Raw genomic sequence first — 24,745 nt, 5'->3', positions numbered from 1 at the left:
AAAGATTCAATCTTCACCGATATTTAAATGTCCCGAGTTGATTAGTAGATTCTTGTAAATTCAGGTCATCTGGTTTTCAAAGGATGAAATATGGTCTGTAATCTTCTCAACATCTATAATGTGTTTTTTTTTACTGCAAAGGAAATAATGCATGGTAATATAATGTATGCTTTTAGCAGTGGTGGACAGTAAGTATTTTTACTTTACTACTGCACTAAAGAACATAATTTAAGCACGTGTGCTTTATCAGAGCATAATTATTTTAGGAAAGCTTTGTTTTTTCGTACTTTATTACATTCAAAAACTAGAATATTGTACTTTTTTTACTAACTGTAGCGGAGGAAAAAGTGACTTTAAAATTGAGAAATTGGAGTGGATTTATTTTTTTATTTTTATTTTTTAATGAATTTGTTTTTATTTATTTATTTATTTTAATTAACTGATTAACTAACAATTTGCTTATTTATTTGTTATTTTATTCATTTTATTTAACTAACAATATAACTAATTAATTTTTATTTTAGTTATTTGTTAATGAATATTTATATTTGTTTATGTTAATTAACTGATTAACAATTTATTTATTTATGTATTTTAATTAAACTAATTATTATTTATTTATTTATTAATGCATTGATTTATAATTGTTTATTTTAATCAATTAACTATTTATTTATTGTCTTATTTATTTATTGTTTATTTATTCAAATTAACAATCTAATTAATTTATTGTTTTTTATTAACTAGTTTATTTATGCATGTTTAATTGTTTTAATTAACTAACTATTAATTGTTTATTTATTTATTTATTTATTTATTTATTTATCATCTATTTTATTTAATAATGTTTATTTTAATTAACTATTTATTTATTATTTTTAATTTATATATGTTTAATTTAGTTTAGTTAACTAGTTAACTATTTTTTATTTATTATCTATTTATTTATTTACTGTGATTAGAAGGTCATCAGGCATCTGAGAGCCTTCATTAGCAGTGTATGTTGGAGTATAAAGCCGACTTGTTTTTTTTTTTTTCTACGAGATGGCCTCCATTTCTGCAACTGTATGCATTTTCCTTTGGTAAAATGCAGAGGTGAGCTCGAAAGTGGTGTTATTTTTGTAAAGTCATCCAATTGCAACATGCAGCGAATTTAAATAGGCAGGAAATTCCCACTGGATTTCTGGAATATCAGTTAATTTTAAAAGGTCTTCCAGAAATTAAAAGTCAGGCAATATTTATTTATTTATTTATTTATTTATTTGTTTGTTTGTTTGTTTGTTTGTTTGTTTGTTTAAATTAACAAATCAACTAACTATTTTAAAAATCATTTACTTTTATTTATTTATTTGAATTAACTATCTAACTTTATTTATTTATTATTTTAAATAACTTAACTATCTAATTATTTTTTGTGTATATATTTATTTTAATTGCCTAATTAACTATGTATCTATTTATTTATTTATTTTGATTAACAAATTAACTATCTAATTATATTCATTTATTTATTTATTGTTGTTTATATATTTATTTTAATGTTTATTTTAACTGTAACTATTTATTTATTTTATTTATACATTTATTTATTTTAATTAACTAATTAACTAACTATCTAACTAATAGTTTTATTTATTTTATTTTAAATTTTTTATTTTAACTTTTACTAAATTTTTTGTTTGTTTATTTATTTATTTTTTTTAGTTCCATTTATTATCCAAACTCATGGAATATCAGGGATTATTATTATTGTTATTATTATTATTATTATTTTATTTAATTTTATTTTATTTTATTTTATTTTATTTTATTTTATTTTTTGCCATGAAAAACACAAAATAATTTATTAGAAATTAATTATTGAAACTATTGTGTTTAAAAATGTGTTGGAAAAATTCCTCTCTTCAATTAAACAGCACTTCGGAAATATTTTCTTAAAGAATAAAAATGTTGACTTCAACTGTACATACAACAATATTGCATATTTTCATGCAGCTAAAGATCTACGATTGAAAGAATCTGTGCTTTCACTCAAAACAGTTGCACAGATGTTAAATAGCATTCATTCCTCTTTACGCCCACCTCTACATTACCACCATCCAGTATTGGATTAGTCTCAGCCCAAACCCCCTGGACAAATACAAAGGCCTTAATTCACTCCTTGTTCCTTCATGTGATTGTGGAAAAATCGCTGCCTGCCTGCCTGCCTGGAACCCATTGTTTCTGGAGCCACTGAAGAAAACCAGCTATTCAGGAACCAAGGGGTGGAGGAGCAAGTGTGGGTTATGCAATAGCTGCTGTATTTCAACTCCTGCATTCTTCTCTTTCCTGGCACCTGCAATTCAAACTAAATGACTCGTGGATTTTGAGAAGATGACTTCAATTGTTCATTCATTTTCCTTCAGCTTAGATGCCCTTCCAGCTGCTACCCAGTAGTGGGAAACACCCATACACTCTCATTTACACACACTCATACACTATGCCCAATTTAGCTTATTCAATTCACCTATAGTGCATGTGTTTGGACTGTGGGGGAAACCAGAGCATCTGTAGGAAACCCACGCCAACACGGGGAGAACATGCAAACTCCACACAGAAACGCTGACTGGCCCAGCAGGGACAAAGTGCTAACCACTGAGCCACCAAGTATTTCTGCATATTATTTTTAATAATATACCTTCGATCTGTATTTATTTGTTGCTAAATTTAATCGAATTGTTGCATTGCCACCTTGTATTTGTATAATGTGTCTGTTTTAAAAAGAGATGCTGTCAGCAGTGACCTTATTTTACTGTATATATATGACTGAATTTAGTGTATTGTGTTATGATGGTTAAATGAATGTGCGTTTGTGTTTGCAGCTCTTTTATCGTGTCACAGACGAGAGAGCGAAGAAGAGCGAGCTGCTATTGGTGGGAATGATCTGTTACTCCAGCAAACATTACTGTGCCTTTGCTTACCACACCAAATCATCCAAATGGGTTTTCTTTGATGATGCCACTGTCAAAGAGGTGAGACCATTTACACTGTTAGCCACTATATATATATATATATATATATATATATATATATATATATATATATATATATATATATATATATATATATATATATATATATATATATATATATATCGCTGAATTTATTTATTATTTAGAGGCGAAAATTTATTAAAACAATGGTTGATATATAAAAAATAGCTTAAGGGGCTAATAATTTTGTCACAAAAAAATATATATATAAATATTATGTAATACTTTGATTTTATTTAATTAAATTATTATTTTTTTTTCAAATTCAAAAGTGATGAAAATAAGTGATGTTTAACTGATCAAATAAAAATTTCACAGTATTTTCTATTATATTTCCCCTCTCTTCTATGCTGGAAAAATAAAAAAATTAAATAAAAAATAAAAAAATTAAGTAAAAAATAAATAAAATAATCATAATAAATAAAAAAAATAATAAAAATGTGCCATGGTCAATAATATTTATGGAAATTAATTTAAAAATGTTTATGTAATCTTGTTATAAATTTAATAAATGAATTATGTTAATTTAATTTATTGTATAAAAACAGTATGAAAACTGTATTTTTTAAAACTCTATTTTTAAAACTCTTAGTACACTGTAAAAAGCGATAAGTTTATTTACTTGCCTGTCTACAATTTACATTGTTAGCCCTCATATGACATTTACTAATATCATATATTACTTTTTTCAAATATAAGTGATGAATATAAAAGTGATGTTTAACAGATTAAGGAAATTTATAGACTTTTTTGTATTTAATTCATATATATTTACTTATTATTAATTGTACTTATTTTATTAATATTTTTTATTTATTTACAATTTATTCATATATATATATATATATATATATATTTTTTTTTTTTTTTTTTTTCATAATTTATTTATATATATATATATATATATTTTTTTTTATTTAAAAAGTGCTAAGGTCAATATTATTTGCTTCCTGAAGAATGAATTTATTTATTATTTAGAGGCGAAAATTTATTAAAACAATGGTTGATATATAAAAACATATAAACAGTAAACCACATTAAAATAGTATTTTCAACACATAATTCTGCTAGAAAAAGGTTAGTGCACTGTAAAAAGTGATACGTTAATTTACTTCAATATAAAAGAGAAAACCTGTTGCCTTAAAATCGTCAAGTTATTTTTACTCAACTAAAAGGTGAGTTAACCCATAGTAACACATGTTAAATTGATTGCATTTTATAATTATGCACATAGTTAATTTTAATTTTACGGCAACATTTTTACTCGCTTTAAGTCAACTAATCACTTAAACTTGTTGCTTTTAAAGTAAAATCAGCTACTCGCTTTTTACAGTGTAATTAGCCTTTTTTTGTTTTGCTTTGTATGTTTGTTCATCAAATATTTTAACTAAAGTCTATTTATGAATGCAAATTATATTGCTCCCTTTCAATTAAAACACTGTCATTCAGTTTAAGCTGTAAGGTGAATATTTTAAGGCATAGTTATTATGAATACGCCCTTGATTTTTGTAATTGCAAAGCAAACGCTCATTATTACGTGCCTAAACAGTCACTATTAATTGCCTGCTAAGCAAAGCATTGTGGTGGGCGGCCAGTGTGTGTGGATGCGGTGTGTGTAGTGGTGCATGGCCCGTATCTCTTCATCAATCTATCAGGAGTGTGTGAGACTTTTGCTTGCGTCTGCATTTCTGCTCTCTCTGGGCTTCTGCTGCCCGTCGCTGAGATGAATCACCGTCACATACACACACACAGAGGTTTGTTTCACTATCTTAGTGAGGACATTACCTAGACTTCAATTGTTTTTATATCAGATTAATGATACTGTCCATAGCCCAAGCCTCCCAGAAACAAGTGCACATCATTAGTTTCTAATAAAACATGTTCTGGCTGATTTTTTAACACTTTTAATTAGTGAAATATCCTCACTATTAGGTCATTTTGATACAGGTATCTCATTATATAAATGAGGACACTTGAGCCCTCGCAAGAAAAGCTGAATCTGTACACACACATACACACTGCACTTGTGTGCTAGTCTACAGCATACAGAGCCAACACGTTATCCAATAGCACATTTTTCCTGATGACTTAAATTCAGCTGTTTTGTTGGTTTCAGGCATATTTTAAATTATTATTTTGTAATCCTGCATGTTTTTATTTGCTTTTGTCTTTTAAATTATTATTATTTAATAAAACTAAAACTATTTTTTGTTACTTTGAAGTAATATTGACTGAAAGCAAATGCATTAAAATGGGTTTTATTTTAGATATTTGCCAATGAAATTGAATGAAAATTAATATAATGTACTAAATTAACTAAAACAAAATAATTAAACTCTGAATTAAAGTGCTTTTACAATAACTAAAACTTTAAAATAAAATTGAATGTTAGTAAAATAAAAATAAAATTAATCCAAATACATAAAAATGTGTTTTATTTCAGAATGCTTCTCATTTTTATCTAGATTGACATGCGTTACTAAAGTATTAAAACAAAAATAAAATGATCTCTTATAACAAAATTGCACTTTTTATCTATTATTTTTTAATCCTGCATGTTTTATTTGCTTTTGTTGTTTTAGCAATGTTACCATTTTTGTTGTTAAATATAATAAATTGATTTTATTTCAGATTTTCCGAGATGTTTCTGTCTTTTAGTCTAGATTGATGTAATGTAGTAAATCGACTAAAACTAAAATAAAAATGAAAACTCTTCATTCTTTGTCATTTTACAGTAATTTAATTCAAATAAAAATAAAACTGAATGTAAGTGAAATAAGTTTCATCATAGTTTATGCACATTTTTTAATTGAATAAAAACTTGTTTATGTGCATATGCTTTTTAATGCAGATTTTCAAAATTATGTGCATCTTGCCCAAGCCAAATATATTAATTTTGTTTTATTTTCAATATTTCAGAAATGTTTCTGTTTTTAATTCTAGATTTATATAATGTACTAAATTGATTACAACTATTATAACAATGAATAAAAACTCTTATTTAAAGTGCTTTTACAATAACTAATTTTTTTTTAATAAAACTAAATTTGAGTGAAATAAATTAATCCCAATGCATAAAAAAATGTGTTTTATTTCAGATATTTGCCAAGGAAATGTTAGTTTTTTTTAATTTAGATTTATACAAAATACTAAATTGACTAAATAAAAAAATGAATGAAAACTCTGAGTTAAAGGGCTTTTACAATAACTAAAACTTTAAAATAAATGAATGTTAGTGAAATAAAAATAAATTAATTTAAATACTTTTAAAAATGTGTTTTATTTCAGAATAGATATTTCCAAATTGATGTAATGTACTAAATCAACTAAAACTAAAATAAAAATGAAAACTCTACATTCTTTGTTATTGTACATTACTTTAATTCAAAATAAAACCGAATGTAAGTGAAATTAAATTTTCATCATAGTTTATGCACATTTTTTAATCGAATAAAAAGTTTATCCTACTCCGTAATCTTTTTTTATGCAGACTTTTAAACTTCATATGCATCTTGCCAAAACCAAATATATTCATTTTATTTTATTTCTAATATTTCAGAAATGTTTCTGTTTTTATATTCTAGATTTATATAATGTACTAAATTGATAAAAAAAATTATAAAAATGAATAACTCTTATTTATAGTGTTTTTTTTTAATAAAGCTGAATATAAGTGAAGTAAAATAAATTAATCCAAATATTATTTGGATTAGTATTTTATTTCAGATATTTGCCAAGGAAATGTCTGAAATAAAATACATTTTTATGTATTTTATAAATAATAATAAACACTTATCTAATAATAATAATAATAATAATAATAATAAACACTTAAATAAAAACATCTATCTCTGAAAGAAGTTACTTTTAACATTTTATGACATACTGGATTTGTTTTCCAAGAATAACACATAAATTAACATTTTAAAAAGCGCACAAACAAAAATAAACTAAAATACGTAAATAATTGAATAATTTTAAATACTTTTACAATAACTGTAATAAATAAAAACGTTAATAAAGTTCTAAATGTAAATAAATGAAACTGCAAGTTTAAATTGTATGAAAAAGTTGAATATTACATAAATACTTTTTTTGTCCCATGTATTATGAAAAAAAAAAAAATAAATTAGAATGGCCAGCACACTGTCACCTCACTGCAAGAAGGTCGCTGTCTGGAGTCCCGGCTGGGCCAGTTGGCATTTTTGTGTGGAGTTTGCATGTTCTCCCCATGTTGGTGTGGGTTTCCTCCAGGTGCTCCGGTTTCCCCCACACTCTAAGCACATGCGCTATAGGTGAATTGAATAAGCTAAATTGGCCAGTGTGAATGAGTGTGCATTAATGTTTCCCATTAATGGGTTTTGCCTGGAAAGGCATCAGCTGTGTATGCAGAAATGCAGAAATATACAGAAAATGAATGAATGAAAATCTTTGGATAAAAATACCTTAAAAATATAGATTACAATTGAAGTCTTAGGACGCAAAGTGCTGAAGTGTGATTTAACCAACACAATCTCACGGCAATTCGTAGCTTTTTGGATTAGTGGCTAATTTGTATGAATTCGTACGATCTAATTCGTACAATTTAGTACGATTTGCTCATCCCCCAATGACAGTTGGGTTTAGGGGTGGGGTTAGGGGCCACGCCTCCTTTTTAAAATCTTACAATTTTGTACGACTGAACTTGTACAAATTAGCCACTAAACTGGCAAAACGTAAAATACTTACGTTTACTCATGAGATCAGGCTGGATTTAACACATGAACATGTATGCTGGATAAGGCCAAAAGCTCAATCTCAGCAAAATCAGGTAAATGAAAAGAGTTTTTTTTTTTTTTCCTGCAGCATTTCTCTTTAATGGGAGATTTTTAATCTTTCTTTTTAATTACAAAGAAAGGTTACATCTGTTTGCCTGAGGAGACTTTTGGAATACAGCTGGCAAACTCTTACCTAAACCTGCCTGAAGCTTGTGCGCTTTCACGTCTAATAATAATCTAACACGGCTTTCACCTTTTTACAGCATCACAGCTGCACTTTCTCACTCTGCAGTTTTATCTTTTATTTTTTTGTAAGGTGGGATCCAAGTGGAAAGATGTGGTCACGAAATGCATCCGTGGCCACTTTCAGCCCCTGCTGCTGTTTTACTCCAACCCTGACGGCAGTGCTGTGGTCACAGACGAGACGCAGCGCAGAAACAACAGCGACTCCCAGAACAAGAGCACCGTCAATGGAGAAACACCAGGTAGAAAACAGCTTTCAATACAGTGCGTTCTCGTGAATTTCACACACATTTATTGAAGACTGTGAAATCAAAATGGCCTGATTTGATCATTAAGTCGGTCCGTCAAAAGAAGAAAAAAATATGTTATTATACATGATGTACATTAATACTGTAGGAAACTTATTTTATATTGAAATAGTTCACATATCACAATACAAAAGTGAATCCTAGGCTGTTTCTTACGGAACCCCGGAAGGGACGTAGTGAAGGAGAAAAAAATTGGCTGGGTGAAAAAAAAAAATGGCAGAGAAAAAAATGGATGCGAGGAAAATATATATTTCTAAGTTTTTGCGTTCTCTCGCAAAGTTTTGCGTTCCCTTGCAAAGATGTTTTGCGTTCCCTCGCAAAGATGTTTTGCGTTCTCTCGTAAAACTGTTTCTCCACAAACACTTCCTGTTCACTTCTCACGTAAACCCTCCCGTTTTTGCCGAAATTCTATCATATTTTACCATTCTACCCCACTTTCTTTACATTAAATATGTGCGCCGATCGTCGCCTTTCACTGTGCAACCTCTGAACCAGTGAATGCATGTATAAGCGCTGACTGACAGACGCGCTCCGTACAATAAACTGATCCCAGATCAGCGTCTGTACGCGCCATTTAAAGGGACATTTTTGTTATCAAACAAGTGAGCAGCAAATGAATCTCATGTTTTGTTTAGTTTGATAACAGAGGTGTCGCTGTAAGAATGCACGGATCAATAATGAAAGCATTCAATTACTTTAGAAACTGTTTGTGCTCATTTAAGAGAAAATTAGCATTTTAAAATAAAACATGCAGGACGGAGATGTTTACATTCAGTGTATTTGTCTGTTTAAACATACACCCGCTCCTCTGTGCTCCTCTGTAAATGGCGTGTACAGACGCTGATCTGGGATCAGTTTATTGGATGGACCGCGTCTGTCAGTCAGCACTTATACATGCATTCACTGGTTGGTAGCATATGAAAGGCGACGATCGACGCACAGTAATGTAAAGAAAGTGGGATAGAACGGATAAAATAGGGGAGAATTTCGGCAAAAACGGGAGGGTTAACGTGAGTGCAGTGAACAGGAAGTGTTTGTGGAGAAACAGTTTTACGAGGGAACGCAAAACATCTTTGCGAGATAACGCAAATCTTTGCGAGGGAATGCAAAACATCTTTGCGAGGGAACGCAAAAACTTAGAAATATATATTTCCTCCCACCCATTTTTTTCTTTCACCCATTTTTTTTTTCACCCAGCCAATTTTTTTCTCCTCCACTACGTCTCTTCCAGGGTTCCGTAGTTTCTCAATACCAAATACGCAAAGTTTGGACTTTGTCGGGTACTTCTTCAAATGGAACGGCAGTGTACTTCATAACGTCACTTACCTCAGCCCGGATTCATCAGTTTCACTGTACATTAACAATAAAATGATTTAGTATTATATTAATATTATAAATTTACATTTTTGATTTAAGAAAAATGTACACATATATTCATATAAATGTAAATTAAAATGAGTTATTATACACGTGTCTTTGATTATCAGATTTATTAAACTACAATGATAATTATCCAGACAATAAGAAATAAAGACATACATGATAAGAAATAAAGATTACGCCAAGCAATTTGGTAAACAAAGACAAACAGCGTACAACACGGTAACATCATTAAAGACAAGTATAAAAGGTAACAAAATAACTCTGCCAAAATAATACACCTGACAACAAATAATAGATTTATAAGACCAAAAACTGTCTGTTAGATATTCCCAAGATGTATTAAATATCTTGTTTTTAACTACAATGGAGAGATGAGATCCAGCGGTACGTCCGACATGGCCTGGCCGAAGTAAAGCTGTTCTGGCGGGGGAGCTGATGACGGAGCTCCCGCTGTCAGGCTGGGACTCAGAGTCTGCATAAGCTGAGCCACATCGTTAAAGAAGCGCTATCTTTGTGAATAAACTGCCGATTCGAGTTTAAAACAACTACATTCTCGCCTGAAAAACTCTTAAAACTTTATTTTGTGACACAGTAAAGGAGCATTTTTAAAACCGTGCGGGTTTTCTCCTCCGCCATTAGCGCTTGCAGGTTACGCTGCAATGCATTCTGGGATAACTGAGCTTCGCAAGTTTGCACAAGTCACCTCTCGACTGTAATCCACATGTGAGTCCAGCTGCGCTCTCATAGCAGAAACTGAAAACAAAACCTTTTTAAGACATTTATAACATTTATAATTGCAACACTGATGACCCTTGTCTCCAAGCAATTCTTGTTTTTCCACTTGTTTTGGCAACACAACGTGGCGTCTCTCTGTGTGTTTTGATGTTTCGTCATCCTTTTACGTAACAGTAAAATATTGATGATTATAATAATTGTTAGTAGTTGAAAATTAGTAACATTAATGCTAATAGCAGATGTTAGTAGTTAGTAGCATAACGGTAACATTTATTATTATACTAAATGTTATTAGTTGAAAAATAGTAACATTATTGATAAAAGCAAATGTTAGTAGTTGCATAATAGTAACGTAGTTTGTGTGTCTCTTTCAGGTACTCCTACACTGGGTGGAAAAAAGTTTGAATTGACTCGAGAGAATTTGACTGCCTTTATCGCAAACCATGGTACTCTTAAGCCGAAATCTCAGCCTCCGTCTGTGTTCAGTCGAACCAGCAACCAGACGAGCGGCGGCAGGGGTCCAGGTAAAAAAAAATGTCAATTTAAACGTCAAAACAACTAAAATAATCACTCAATCATGCTACTTAAGGGTTTCTGAGTTGTTCTACAATAGGTTTACATTCATCCAGGATAATAAAAAAAATACCTATTTTTTCATTATTATTATTATTATTATTATTGTTATTATTATTATTATTATTATCATTATTATTATTGTTGTTGTTGTTATTATTATTATTGCTATTATTATTATTATTGTTGTTGTTATTATTAATATTTTTATTATTATTGTTATTGTTGTTATTATTATTATTATTATTATTATTATTGTTATTATTATTGTTGTTGTTATTATTATTTATGTTGTTGTTGTTGTTGTTGTTGTTGTTGTTGTTATTATTATTATTATTATTATTGTTGTTATTATTATTTGAAAATCCCCACTTTTAAATGCCCCCATGTTGTCCTTAAAGTAAAAAAAAAAAGCAAACAAAAAAAAACCTGACTCTCACTTTTACCCTGATTTACCTGCTTCATCCTTTCTAAGCCTCATGCTTTTTTCACGACCGGTGCTGTGGTCAAAATGTTGTCAGTTGGAGGCAACACTATTCCCCCGCACAGTATTTTAATACCTAGAGGATCAGAGAGAGAGAGAAACCCAGGACATCTGAACAAAGACGCATGGTCTGGTGCTCCAGTAGCCCACATTCCTCCGTTATTGCACACCGTAATAGCTTGATGTGTCTCTCTTTTTATTGTTGAAGTTTCCCCTCCACTAAAAGCTCTTAGATCAACTTTTGTAATGGCTTTCTGTCCTCCGGCAGTGAAAATATTCCCTTTGGCTCTGGGAAATAGCGTATAAAGCCGTGCAAAATGAGTATTTTTATTATAGTCCTCAGTGGTACAAGCACACAGCAGCAGACTGAAAGTTTTAATAGTGTGTGTGACTAGCTTACTGGGAGATTGTGCAGAGTCATTGCAAAACGTTTAATTAGTTTATTTTTCAGGGATCTGGGTAGCCTGGATATAATATTACACTTGAGGTTTTCTTAGGGTGCTTATAACTAACACATTTTTTCAGTGTTATTTTTGTTTGTTACTACTTTCATTTTTATTGATTTGGTGATTGTTTTTGTTTTAAGTTGTTTTTTTAAAAGCCAATACTTTATCAAAGTTTAGATTTAGTGTATTTTTATTTTTATTATTATTTCTATTTAATTTTGCTTGTTTTATTTCACATTAATGCATTTAACAAGGTACCTTTGATCAAAAGTGAACAATCAATTTGGTCGAAAAAAAGCCTATTTAAAAATGTATGCATTATTATGCAAATTATTTTATACATGACAATGATTGAAAGTTTTTTTGGTTTGTTAGATTTTTTTTCGGTTTTATTTTTATTTGGTGGTTTTATATTTTTCTTAAATTGGATTGGAATTTTTTACATTTATTTTTTAAATGTATTTATTTATTATTATTATTATTTTAGTTTTCATAATGTTATCGATTTGATGCTTGTTTGATTTTTCTTTCTTTTTCTTTACTGTTTTATGTTTATGCATATAGCCAGTACTTAGTTTTTTTTTTAACAAAAGTTTTGGTTCGGTTTGTTGTTGTTATAATATATGTGGTTTATTGTTGCCTTTGATCGAAAGTAAAAAGTCAATTTGGTCAAAAAAGCCAGCAATATTTTTAATGAATTGTTGCCTTTGTTTTATTTAACATCGTATGCATTTAGCAGAAAATTTTTATACATTGCTTGGTTTTTTTCCTGGTTTTAATTTTTTGATTTTTGATTTTTATTTTTATAATAAAAAATTCTGTTTTGTTTTACACACTTTTTTAAGCTCCTTTCCAATGTTTTGTTTTTGTTTTGTTGATGCTTTTATGCATTTGGCAGACTTTTTAAATTGTATTTTGTTATATTTAATTTTTATTTTATTTTGTTTTATATAATTTTTTATTTAAATTTATATTTTTATATTTAAATTTTATTTAAATTTTTTTGTTAGATTTTTTTTATACTATTTATTTTGTTATTTGTGATTTGCTTTATTATATTTTTTATTTTATTTTTATTTTATTTTATTTTTTTGTTTTATTTACATTATTTATTCTATTTTGTTATTTTTTATTTAATATTTTTTATTTAATTGTATATTTTTATATTATTTTTAAATTTATTTTGCTATATTTATTTTTTATTTATTTTATATATATATATTTTATATATATATATATATATATATATATATATATTATTTAAATACATTTTATATTTTCATATTTAAATTTTATTTTTATTTTATTGTTTTTTATCTTTTGATTTATACTATTTATTTAGTTTTATTATAATTTGTTTTATTATATTTTTAATTTTATTCTTATTTCTTTTTTTTATTAACATTTTCTATTCTATTTTGTTTCATTTTTAATTTAATTTAGTTTAATTTAACTTTATTAGTATTACAAGATCAAACATTGAACAAAAATGAAATGGGCGTCTTTAGCAATTTTGTTTTTAATATGACTTGCATGTCCAAGTCCCTTCCTGGGGCCGTAGTGAGGGCAAGCTAGACCAAGATCAGAAGAAGATCAGTATCCGTTCAGGAATGTAGGATGTGATTGCTGATAGTGAGCTGTTTTTTCAGCTGTGACCCTCATTACAAGACTGCAGTGCAGCGTTTGAAGGCAAGAAACATGCTTTCTCTTTCACTCTCTTGCAACACTTCACTGCTTTTCTCCTCCAGCGCAGCAGAAAAACACTGAAGCGCACACACATTGATCGCCGTTAAGGCTCTGCTGTCCTTCCCAGAAGCCTCGGGGGTGTATTTAAAGAGTGCAGAGGCTACACTTTCCTCCCACCGTCCCAATCATCCTCAACTTCAAGCGCACTCAAACACTTTATTTGAAGGGTGCTGCATATGGATTTTTACAGTAGACTCATAAAACACGCCGGACAGCTTCTTTAATGTCTGCATTAACATTTCAGAGCCCCTGTATAGGAAATAAAGTGATTTCGATCCTGATATATGATCATTTACTGTATAGTAACGCTAATAAATACAGGGTATATCATTATTTTAAGTCATTAATGTGACATCCATGTTGGCAGAATCTTCATTTATGTGTTCGAGGAAAGAAACACTACCTTTTTTTATGGGGTTTTTTTTGTAAATATGATCATTTTACAACTTTTATAGAGGTAAAGTGTTTGCATTTTTTTAATCCATTCAGTTGATCTTCGGTCTTGGCTTAGCTTATTATTCATTAAATCAGATTAGACCATTAGTAACTACCAAAACAATGACCGATGGAAAATGTAAAGTTCTATATGGATGGGATCTGTTAACTTTCTTGCTGTGCCATGGCTGGAGGAGTGCATTGATGTTACAATACTTTTAGCTTAGCTTAGCATAATTCATTGAATCAGATTAGACCATTAGCAACTACCTAAACAATGACCAGGGTTTATTGGTGAGGTGGATAGCGTGGAAGGGTGTTGCAGACGAAAGTAAAAAGAGTTAGAGAGTTGTGGAAGAAAGTGGAAGTTCACTGCGGACTTGAGGAGGGGGATCGGTAAAATGAGGTGCTTGATCAGATTTCAGAGGTGCGTGTTCCGGCACAAATTAAGACCTGACTAAAACCGATGGAGAATGTAAAGTTATGGATGGGACTTACTCTCTCTATTTTGTTTAATAATCAAGGAACTTGCTGTACCATGGCTGGATGAGCGCAGTGATATTACAATACTTTTAGCTTAGCATTGCATAATTCATTGAATCAGATTATACCATTAGCGATTAGCTAAACAATGACCAAAATGTTTGGATAATTTTTCTATTTAAAGCTTGACTCTTTTATAGTTACATCATATACTAAGACCGATGAAAAATGTCAAGTTATATATGGATGGGAATTGTAACTTTGTTGCTGTGCCATGGCTTGAGGAGCAAAAAGATATTACAATGCTTTTAGCTTAGCATAATTCATTGAATCAGATTAGACTAGCTAAACAATGACCAAAGAGTTTAGATGATTTTTCAATTTAAGACCGATGGAAAATGTAAAATTACATATGGATGGGAACTATAACTTTGTTGCCATACCATGGTATTACAATACTTTCAGCTTAGCTTAGCATAATTCATTGAATCAGATTAGAGCATTAGCGACGACCTAAACTAGCTTAACAATGACAGATGTTTAGATGATTTTTCTCTTTAAAGCTTGACTCTATTATAGGTACATCATATACTAAGACCGATGGAAAATGTAAATGAATGTATTAATGGGAACTATACTCTCATTATTGCGTTCTATGGCTGGAGGAGTGCAATATTACAATACTTTTAGCTTAGCTAAGCACAATGCATTAAATCAGATTAGACCATTAGCGACTAGCTAAAAAATGACCAAAGTGTTTAAATGATTTTGCGATTCAAGACCGATGGAAACTGGAAAAATTATATATTGGTTGGAATTATAACTGTGTTGCCGTACCATGATATTATGATACTTTTAGCCTAGTTTAGCATAATTCATTGAATCAGATTAGACCATTAGTGACTAGCTAAAAAAAAAAAAATCACCGAAATGTTTAGATAATTTTTCTATTTAAAGCGTGGCTCTTTTATATTTGCTTCATATAATAAGACTGATAATAAATGTAAAGTTCTATATGGATGGGAACTATTAACTTTGTTGCTGTACCATGGCTGGAGGATCGCAATGATATTACAATGCTTTTAGCTTAGCTTAGCATAAATCATTGAATCAGATTAGACCATTAGCGACTAGCTAAACAATGACCAAAAAGATTAGAAGATTTTTCTATTAAAAGCTTGACTCTTTTAGTCACATCATATGCTAAAATAATCCAACACATCATCAAATATTTTTAACTCAACTATAGGGTTAAATAAATAACTCAAAGTTTTTTAGACTGTAATTATTATGCCGAAGTCTAGTTCTTAGACATATCAACCTAGAAAATAGCAATTTTTATTTACTAAACACAAAGCATACAATGCAACTACAGAAGTCAATCTTTCAATATGATTTTTTTTTTCCAAAAAGATGCTAATGGTCTAATCTGATTCAATGATTTATGCTAAGCTAAGCTAAAAGTGTTTCCACAAATCCTAGAGAACTAGAGTTCAAAAATGATAAAACTCTTCTAGGAGAGTTATAAAATTTGCATATTTTCAAAAAAGAACTCTTGTATAGCAAATAAAGTGGCAGATTTGCATCTTGATATATGATCATTTATTGAATAAAGCTAATAAATTCACGATGTGCTATTTTGAATTCCTCAGTGGGACATCCATATTGGCAAAATCCTCATTTAGCAGGTTTTTTTTTTACCTTTGGTTGTATTATGTGTTTAGTTAAAGAGCTGCATTTATTCATAACTGTGTTCTTTGTCTTGCAGTGAAGATGAACTTTGATCCAAAGAGTCGAATCAGAGACATTTTGAGGGAGCTGCCGAAAGAAGGACGTCCCTTGAACTTTATGAAGAAGGATTCGGATCGGTCACAGATAAGAACAGAAGCAATGAGAAACCGAGGTAAGAATGGTTCATCTCCACTGCTTTGGGGAAAATGGTTCTCTAAAGCATCATTGGAGGTTTGTCTTATTATGTAGCAATGGCTTAATGTTTAATGGAATTAAGATTTATTCAAATTTGTCAGTCACAGTCAGAATTATAGAAAAACAGTAATACTGTAAAATGTATATTATACAGTGTAAATATATGAACTGTCTATTCAATACATTTAAAGTAACTGTCTTTACTCAAACTATGTAAAAAATTAATTTCTAAAGGCTTGAAATGACGGGTTTTTATTTTATTTTATTTTATTTTCTAATTTATTTTATTTTATTCTATTCTATTTTAATTTATTCTATTTTGTTTTATTAAATTTTATTCTATTCTATTTTATTTTATTCTATTTTTATCTACTTTATTGTATTTTATTCTATTCTATTTTTATTCTAATTTATTCTATTGTAATTTATGCTATTATTTTTTTCTATGTTGTTTTATTCTGTTCTATTTTTATTTTATTCTAACTTATTTTATTTTATTGTTTTATTCTATTCTTATTTATTTTATTTTATTCTATTATAATTTATTCTATTTTATTTTATTATATTTAAATTTATTATTTTCTATATTTTATTTGATTCTTATTTATTGTATTTTATTATTTTATTTTAATTTATTTTAATCTATTCATTGTATTCTAGTCTAATTTATTTTATTGTATTTTATTTTATTCTATTCTATTTTTTGTTTTATTATATTCTATTTTATTCTAATTTATATTATTCTAATTAATTCTATTTAAATTTTTTCTAATTCTATTTCTTTTTAATTTATTCTAATTATTTCTAATTTATATGATTCTAGTTTATTCTATTATTTTATTATTTTCTTCTAATTTATACATTTTTATTTTATTCTAATCTAATTTCTATTTTATTTTATTCTATTTTTTATTCTATTTTATACTATTATAATATATTTTGTTTTAATCTATTTTATTCTAATTTATTAAATGTTGTCTTTTATTCTCTAAAGACTAAAGTTGTGTTGCTGAAAATATAATACAATATAAAACATTTTCATTAAATTGTAGTAAAATTACTTTCTGTACTGCATTTGATCGCATTGAATTAGTCAACAGAGACTCAAAAGCAGGAACAAAATCTTGCATATTCCAGATTTCTGAGCGCCAGTGTTTTTAAGGATTGGAAAAAGCACGTTTTGTAACCAAAGCAAACAGAATGCTTTATCTCTCAGTATCAAATCACCCTTTTTAAAAGTGTCCTCAGCCCTCTTTAGGGAGGCACAGATGTGTTGTAGTTTTTAGCAGAGCTTTGGAGTGGAATAAACTGGCTCACAGTGCTTTGCTGGTCCTTATGTAACCCGGGGTCAGCGAGAAGTGTTAAAAACACAGATTACGTCTGACGTGTGGCCCGTCCTCGCACTGATGACCGTAATCTCTGCAGCGCTTCCTCTGTCCAGCTCTCTTTTCCAGCACATAATTAGTAGCAGCTCATGCTGCGTGATGCAGGCATACTTTTAAGTTTTCAGGGAGTGGATATGTGAGCCCGGAGCACAAAACTAGTTTTATGTTGCGTGTGTATATTTTGGTCAATATTGCCAATATTCAAAGTCAAAAGTCAAAAGTATTATTATTATTATTATTATTATTATTTATTTATTTATTTTTTTTTTTGTGCCAGAAAATTGTCAGAATTTCAAGCTAAAAGATGTATTTCATTAATATATGTTGTCAATTTCCTACTGTAAATATATCATTTGTAATATGGATTGCTAAGAACTTAATTTGTTCAACTCTAAAGCCAACTTTCTCAATATTTTGATTGTTTTTATTCTCATGTTCAAGATATTATAATAGATGTATCTCAACCAAATATTAAACACATATTATACATGCATATACAACATAATATACATATATATGACATATAATAATCAGGGCTTTACATTAACACCCACCAAATGCGGATAGATTTTTAGCTGTGAATTATTATCCCTCCTATGATGATGATGATGATGATGATTATTATTAGTAGTAGTAGTAGTATAATAATTATTATTATTATTATTATTATTATTAATCTTTTATAAAAGTTTATTTTTTATTTTTCAAATATTTCCCAAATGAACAGCAATATATTTTTCACTGTATTTAATATAATATTTTTTCTTCTTGAGAAAGTCTTATTTGTTTTATTTCAACTAAAATAAAAGCAGTTTTATTTTATTTTTAAAACTATTTTAAGGTTATTAACCCCTTTAAGCACTTTTTTTTCAATAGTCTACAGAACAAACCACTGATATGCAATGATTTGCCTTATTACTCTGACCTAATTAATCTAGTTAAGCCTTTAAATGTCTTTTTAAGCTGGATACAAGTATCTTGAAAAGTATCTTGTCAAATATTATGTATTATCATAACATGTTATTAGAAATGAGTTATTAAAACTATTATGTTTATAAATGTGTTGGAAAAAAAAATCTTTCCGTTAAACAGAAATTAGGGGAAAAATATACAGGGTGGCTAATAATCCTGACTTCAACTTTCAATCGTCATGTGGTGCAATTCCACCTCCTGCTTTGCACCATAGTTTCGTCATAATTGAGTCTAATTTCAAATGAAAGATGACTTTATCAACACATTGTGTCAGATTTGCTGGAGAGATTACGCTGCTCCGCTTGCATAACCGCACTAATGCTGGGCGAGGTCACTCTGCTGGAGACTTTTTAATGAAAGTGTAAAGACGCGTCCAGCAAGATTTAATCATGATGATGAGCAGCACTTGATTGCTTGTGGAGTCTGGCGTGTGTTTGTTTCGTAAAAGTTCTACACTGAAAAAAACATTCATTGGATTTACTTTTTTTTTTTTTTTTTAAGGTAAGCAGATGCAAAAAAATGTACATAGGGTGAATTTAAACAAACAAATTATGTTTAGTAATGTGCAACTTGATTTGTTTGTTCAAATTCAGCCCATATAAACTGTTTGCAACCGCATACCTTAAACTTGAATCCAGTGAATATTTTTTTTCAGGGCATTTTATGTCATTCATTACATGTATGACTTGAAGTATTACTCTATTAAATACAGTGAACATGATGGCTCTGTCGTTAAATCTTTCAGTTGTAATTATATATATATATATATATATATATATATATATATATATATATATATATATATATATATATATATATGTATATGTATATATGTATATGTATATATGTATATATGTATATGTATATATGTATATGTGTATATATATATATAAATATGTATATATATATATATATATATATATATATATATATAATGTATATATATATGTATGTATATATATGTATATATGTGTGTGTGTGTATATAAGCTCTCATTGTTGAGTCTTTGTCTGTAAAGTGCCTTGAGATGCAATTTTTGAAGGCGCTATGTAAGTTTATTAGTAGTAGTAGTAGTAGTATATTAAAGGAGTTTTTATATCCTACAGAAGAAAGTGTGATTGATATTAATATTAGTGTGATTTCAAATGCTTTTAGAAAATGTGTAAATCTTTTTGTTAGTAAACACTCGTGAGCCGTCTTAATGGAAAGCTGAGTTTTTTTTATTCATAAATATACAGCTGTAGAAATAAATTAAGACACACTTTAAAAACTTTTAATTTTCTCTGGATTAGATATGGTTTTATATTAGGTATGGTTTGAATAAAATGCCATTTTTTTTATTCTGTAAAGGTCTCATCGCATTTTTCCAAATACTAAATAAAAATATAAATAGTAACTTAAACTATTTTTCTCCCGTATGGAATCATTATTATTTCTTCTTCGTCGTCTTTGTACTGTTTATCTTTGTCTTCTCTTTTGTCTTTTTTGTCTTCTTTGTCGTCTTCCTCTTCGCCATCTTTGTCTTTGCATTTTCTTTGTCTTCGTGTTTTCTTTTTCTCCTCTTCATCTTCTTCGTCAACTTCTTTGTCTTCATCGTCTTCGTTGTCTTTTTCTTGGTCTTCATCTTCTTTGTCTTCTTTGTTGTCTTCGTCTTCTGTCTTCATCTTCTTTGTTGTCTTCATCTTCTGTCTTCGTCTTCTTTGTTGTCTTCGTCTTCATCTTCTGTCTTCGTCTTTGTTGTCTTCATCTTCTGTCTTCGCCTTCTGTCTTCGCATTCTGTCTTCGTCTTCTTCGTTGTCTTCATCTTTTGTGTCTTTCATTGTCTTCTTCGATGTGTTCTTCGTCTTTATCTTCTTTGTCTTCGTCTGCATTGTCTTTGCGTTTGACGTCTTTATCTTTGTTGTGTTTGTCTTTGTCTTCATGTTTGTTGTCCTCGTCTCTTATCTTTGTCTTCGTCTTCTTTTTGTTCTTTGACTGTTTTTTTTTTCAACTTCATCTTTTTCTTCCCATTTGTTGTGTTCCTCGTCTTCTTCTGTCTTCATCTTTGTCTTGTTTGTCCTCTTTGTGTTTTTCGTTGTCTTCATCTTTTGTCTTCGGCTTCTTTGTCGTCTTCATCTTTTGTCTTTGTCTTCTTCATTGTCTTCCTCTTAATTTTCATCTTTGTTATTTTTGTCTTCATTGTCTTTGTGCTTGTCGTGTTCAACTTTGTCTTGGTCTTCGTTGTGTTCTTTGTCGTCTTGGTCTTTGTTAAACTTAATTCAACTTAATTATTTTATGTTCAATCAACTTTTAACTAAACTTGATTGATTTGTTTTGGGACAGCATGAATGTACTGTAGAATGTGGAGCGCTGCATGTTCACAGTGCATGCACACTTCTATGGTCCATTGAGCAGTGCACATATCTGGCCATGCAGATGTGAGTTTATGGGTTTCACGATGCCATTTCCTCATATGCAGTGAAACCATATTGTGCAGGTGTCATGTGACCGACATTACCGTCTCCTTTTATTGCGCTCATACGCAGTAAAATTGTGTTTTGCAAGCCAATCTGCTTGACTTTGCTTTACCCTTTCTAAGCAGGTATATGTGGCTTACTAATGGCTTTTTAGCCGGCAGCGTGTAGATCTCTGACCAGACCCCTTCATCTTGGAGAAAGTTAACCGTGTAGGAGAATTCATTAGGGCACATCATCAGCTTCTTTCTTTCTTTCTTTCATATTTTTTTGTCCTTTCATCTTTTTTTGTCCTTTCTTTCTTTCCTTTATCCCTTCTTTCAGTCTTTCTTTCTTTCCTTCTTTCATTCTTTTGTCATTTTTCTTCTGTCTTTTCTTTCGTTTATTCTTTTCCAACCGTCCTTTCTTGTTCTTTTGTCCTTTCTTTATTTCTTCCATCTTTTCTTGTGTCCTTCCTTTTTCATCCTCTCTTGTGTCCTTTCTTTTTCGACATTTCTTTCTTTTGTCCTTTTTTCTTTCTTCCATCCTTTCTTTCGTGTACTTCCTTTTTGTACTTTCTTTTGTCCTTTTTTTTCTTTTTCTCCATCCTTTGTTTCTTGTCCTTCCTTTTTTGTCCTTTGTTTTTTCCCTCTTCTTTTCTTGTTCTTCCTTTTAATCCTTTCTTTCGTTTATCCTTTTCCCATCATCCTTTCTTTTGTTCTTTTGTCCTTTATTTCTTCCATCGTTTTTTGTGTCCTTCCTTTTTTCATCCTCTTTCGTCCTTTCGTTCGTTCTTTCTTTCTTTCTTCAACATTTCTTTCTTTTTTTCCCATCCTTTCTTTCTTGTCCTTTTTTTGTTTTTTCTTTTTTTCTTCCTTTTTTTATTCCATCCTTTTTTCTTGCTTTTCCTTTTTAGTCCTTTCTTTTGTTCATCCTTTTTCAACCTTTAATACTTCCTTTCTTTCTTTTTCGTTCTCTTTCATTCTTTCTTCCAATCTTTTTTTCTTTCTTTCTTTCTTTCTTTCTTTCTTTCTTTCTTTCTTTCTTTCTTTCTTTCTTTCTTTCTTTCTTTCTTTCTTTCTTCCAGTCTTTCTTTCTTTCTTTCTTTCTTTCTTTCTTTCTTGCCCTTTATTTTTTGTCCTTTTATCTTTTCTTTCTTTTGTCCTTTGTTCTTTCTTTTTATTCATCCTTTTTCATCCTTTCATTCATTCTTTTTTCATTCTTTTTCATTCTTTCTTCCTTAACCTTTTTTTCTTTCATCTTGTTTTCTGTCTTCATTCTTTCTTCCTTCCATCCTTTTTTCTTTCATCCTTTTACTTTCATCCTTTTTTCATTATTTTCTTTCTTTCTTCCATCTTTTCTTTCTTGCCCTTCCTTTTTTGTCCTTTTATCTTTTCTTTCTTTTGTCCTTTTTGATCTTTCTTTCTTTTGTTCGTCCTTTTTTAACCTTTTATACATCCTTTCTTTCTTTTTCGTTCTCTCTTTCATTCTTTCTTCCAATCTTTTTTCTTTCTTTCTTTCTTTCTTTGTAGCCTTTTCTTTTTTGTCCTTTTATCTTTTCTTTCTATTTGTTATTTCTTTCTTTTTTTCATCCTTTTCAACCTTTCATTCATTCTATTTTTTCTGTCTTTTTCATTCTTTCTTCCTTTCAACCTTTCGTTCTTTTTTAAATCCTGTTTTCTGTCTTCATTCTTTCTTCCTTCCATCCTTTTTTCTATCGTCCTTTATTATTTTCATCCTTTTTTCATTCTTTTCTTTCTTTCTTCCATCTTTTCTTTCTTGCCTTTTCTTTTTTTTTGGTTCATCCTTTTCCAACCTTTGGTTCATCCTTTCTTACTTTCATCCTTTCTTATTTTCGCCCTTTCTTTCTTTCCCCATTCTTTCTTGTCTTTTCTTTTGTCCTTTTTTAATTCTTTCCCAACCTTTCATTCGTCCTTTCTCTTTTTTTTAAATTTTATTATTTTTTTCTTTCCTACTTTTTCAACCTTCATCCTTCCTTACTTTCGTCCTTTTTTTCTTTCTTTCTTTCATCCTTTCCTTTGTCCTCATGCCCATGAGCATTTTCAGTGTGTGAGAGAGACGAGCACAAGTCAAAGCTGCATTAATATCTAATGAGATAATGCAGTTTTTTTTTAAAGAAGAAGAAGAAAAAGAAAGCTGGTGCTGCACAGTGATATAGTGATCTTGGCATTGTAGGACAGCACCACAGCGGTATAGATTTGCATTGCCGCATTATTTCAATGCCAGCCTCTTTAACAGTGCCAATATCAGCACTGTTCTGCACAAAGAGAGCCGCTCTTCCACCTTTACCGGAGAAAAGGTCATTCAGGCTATTAGTGCAACCCCGTGTGTGTATGTGTGTGCCTGTCGAAGATGGATGATTCTGGCCCTGCAGACTCAGGATCAGCGTTGGTGAATTGTGTTTGTGTAATGTAAATGTGCAATTTAATAACACGCAGCAAAATCTGAGAATGAAACAGGGCTACTTTTACAGCGGCACAATGCACTCATCAGTGTCGTTTGCTGTGAAGAATGCACTTCTGTTTGGATATATTTTGACTGAATGTGAATGGTGAATTGTCAAATAAAGAACAAGCTAAATATTTAGTGCTAAATACAGTGTGCATGTATTATTAGTATTGTCATTGTTAAATATGAATAATTTATAAATGCCATAAACTATTAAATTATTAATCCTATTGTTTTTTTTACTTCATCATAACATTTCTACACTGAACATTTTCAGAATAATGAAGAGTTTTTGTTATTATTTACTTAATAGATTTATAACATTAGATATTAGATATATTTCCTAATATACATTCTTTTATCTTTTTTGTCCTTTCTATCTTACTTTCTTTCTTTCTTGTTTCTTCATTTTGTCTTTTCTTTTGTCCTTTCTTACGTTCATTGTTCATTTGTTCTTTTTATCCTTTCTTTTGCTCTTTCGTTTGTTCTTTCTTTCTTTCTTTCTTTCTTTCTTTCTTTCTTTCTTTCTACTCTTTCTTTCTTTGTTTCTTTCTTTATTTCTTTCTTTATTCCTTTCTTTCTTTCTTTCTTTTGTTCTTTTTTTCTTTCTTTTCTTTCTTTCTTTCTTTCTTTCTTTCTTTCTTTCTTTCTTTCTGTCTTTCTTTCTTTCTTTCTTTCTTTCTTTCTTTCTTTCTTTGTTTCTTTCTTTATTTCTTTCTTTATTCCTTTCTTTCTTTCTTTTTTTTGTTCTTTCTTTCTTTCTACTCTTTCTTTATTTCTTTTTCTTTATTTCTTTCTTTCTTTCTTTCTTTCTTCTTTTTTTGTTCTTTCTTTCATTTCGTTATTTTTTATAATTTCCTTCTTTTTTCCTTTCTTTTTCTTGTTCTTTCTTTCCTGTTGTTCTTTCTTTCATCTTTGTTTTTTTTTGTTTTTTTC

General features: G+C 29.4%; 1 protein-coding gene across 3 annotated transcripts in view; it reads left to right on the top strand.

Moving 5' to 3' along the window:
- Nucleotides 1–24,745, top strand: part of usp53a (ubiquitin specific peptidase 53a) — a 90,518-nt gene that overhangs the window by 45,100 nt on the left and 20,673 nt on the right. For all 3 annotated transcript variants that reach the window (XM_087262247.1, XM_087262246.1, XM_087262245.1), the window contains 4 exons: nt 2,862–3,011; nt 8,106–8,274; nt 10,833–10,982; nt 16,394–16,528. In XM_087262247.1, the coding sequence (XP_087118373.1) occupies nt 2,862–3,011; nt 8,106–8,274; nt 10,833–10,982; nt 16,394–16,528 (604 nt within the window). The remainder of the gene's footprint in view (nt 1–2,861; nt 3,012–8,105; nt 8,275–10,832; nt 10,983–16,393; nt 16,529–24,745) is intronic.

Source organism: Danio rerio, chromosome 7 (assembly GCF_052040795.2).
Source record: "Danio rerio strain M-AB ecotype USA chromosome 7, GRCz13ab, whole genome shotgun sequence".
Classification (NCBI taxonomy): domain Eukaryota; kingdom Metazoa; phylum Chordata; class Actinopteri; order Cypriniformes; family Danionidae; genus Danio; species Danio rerio.
Note: the sequence above shows the minus strand (reverse complement) of the source record. Positions and strands in the feature narration are given on the sequence as shown.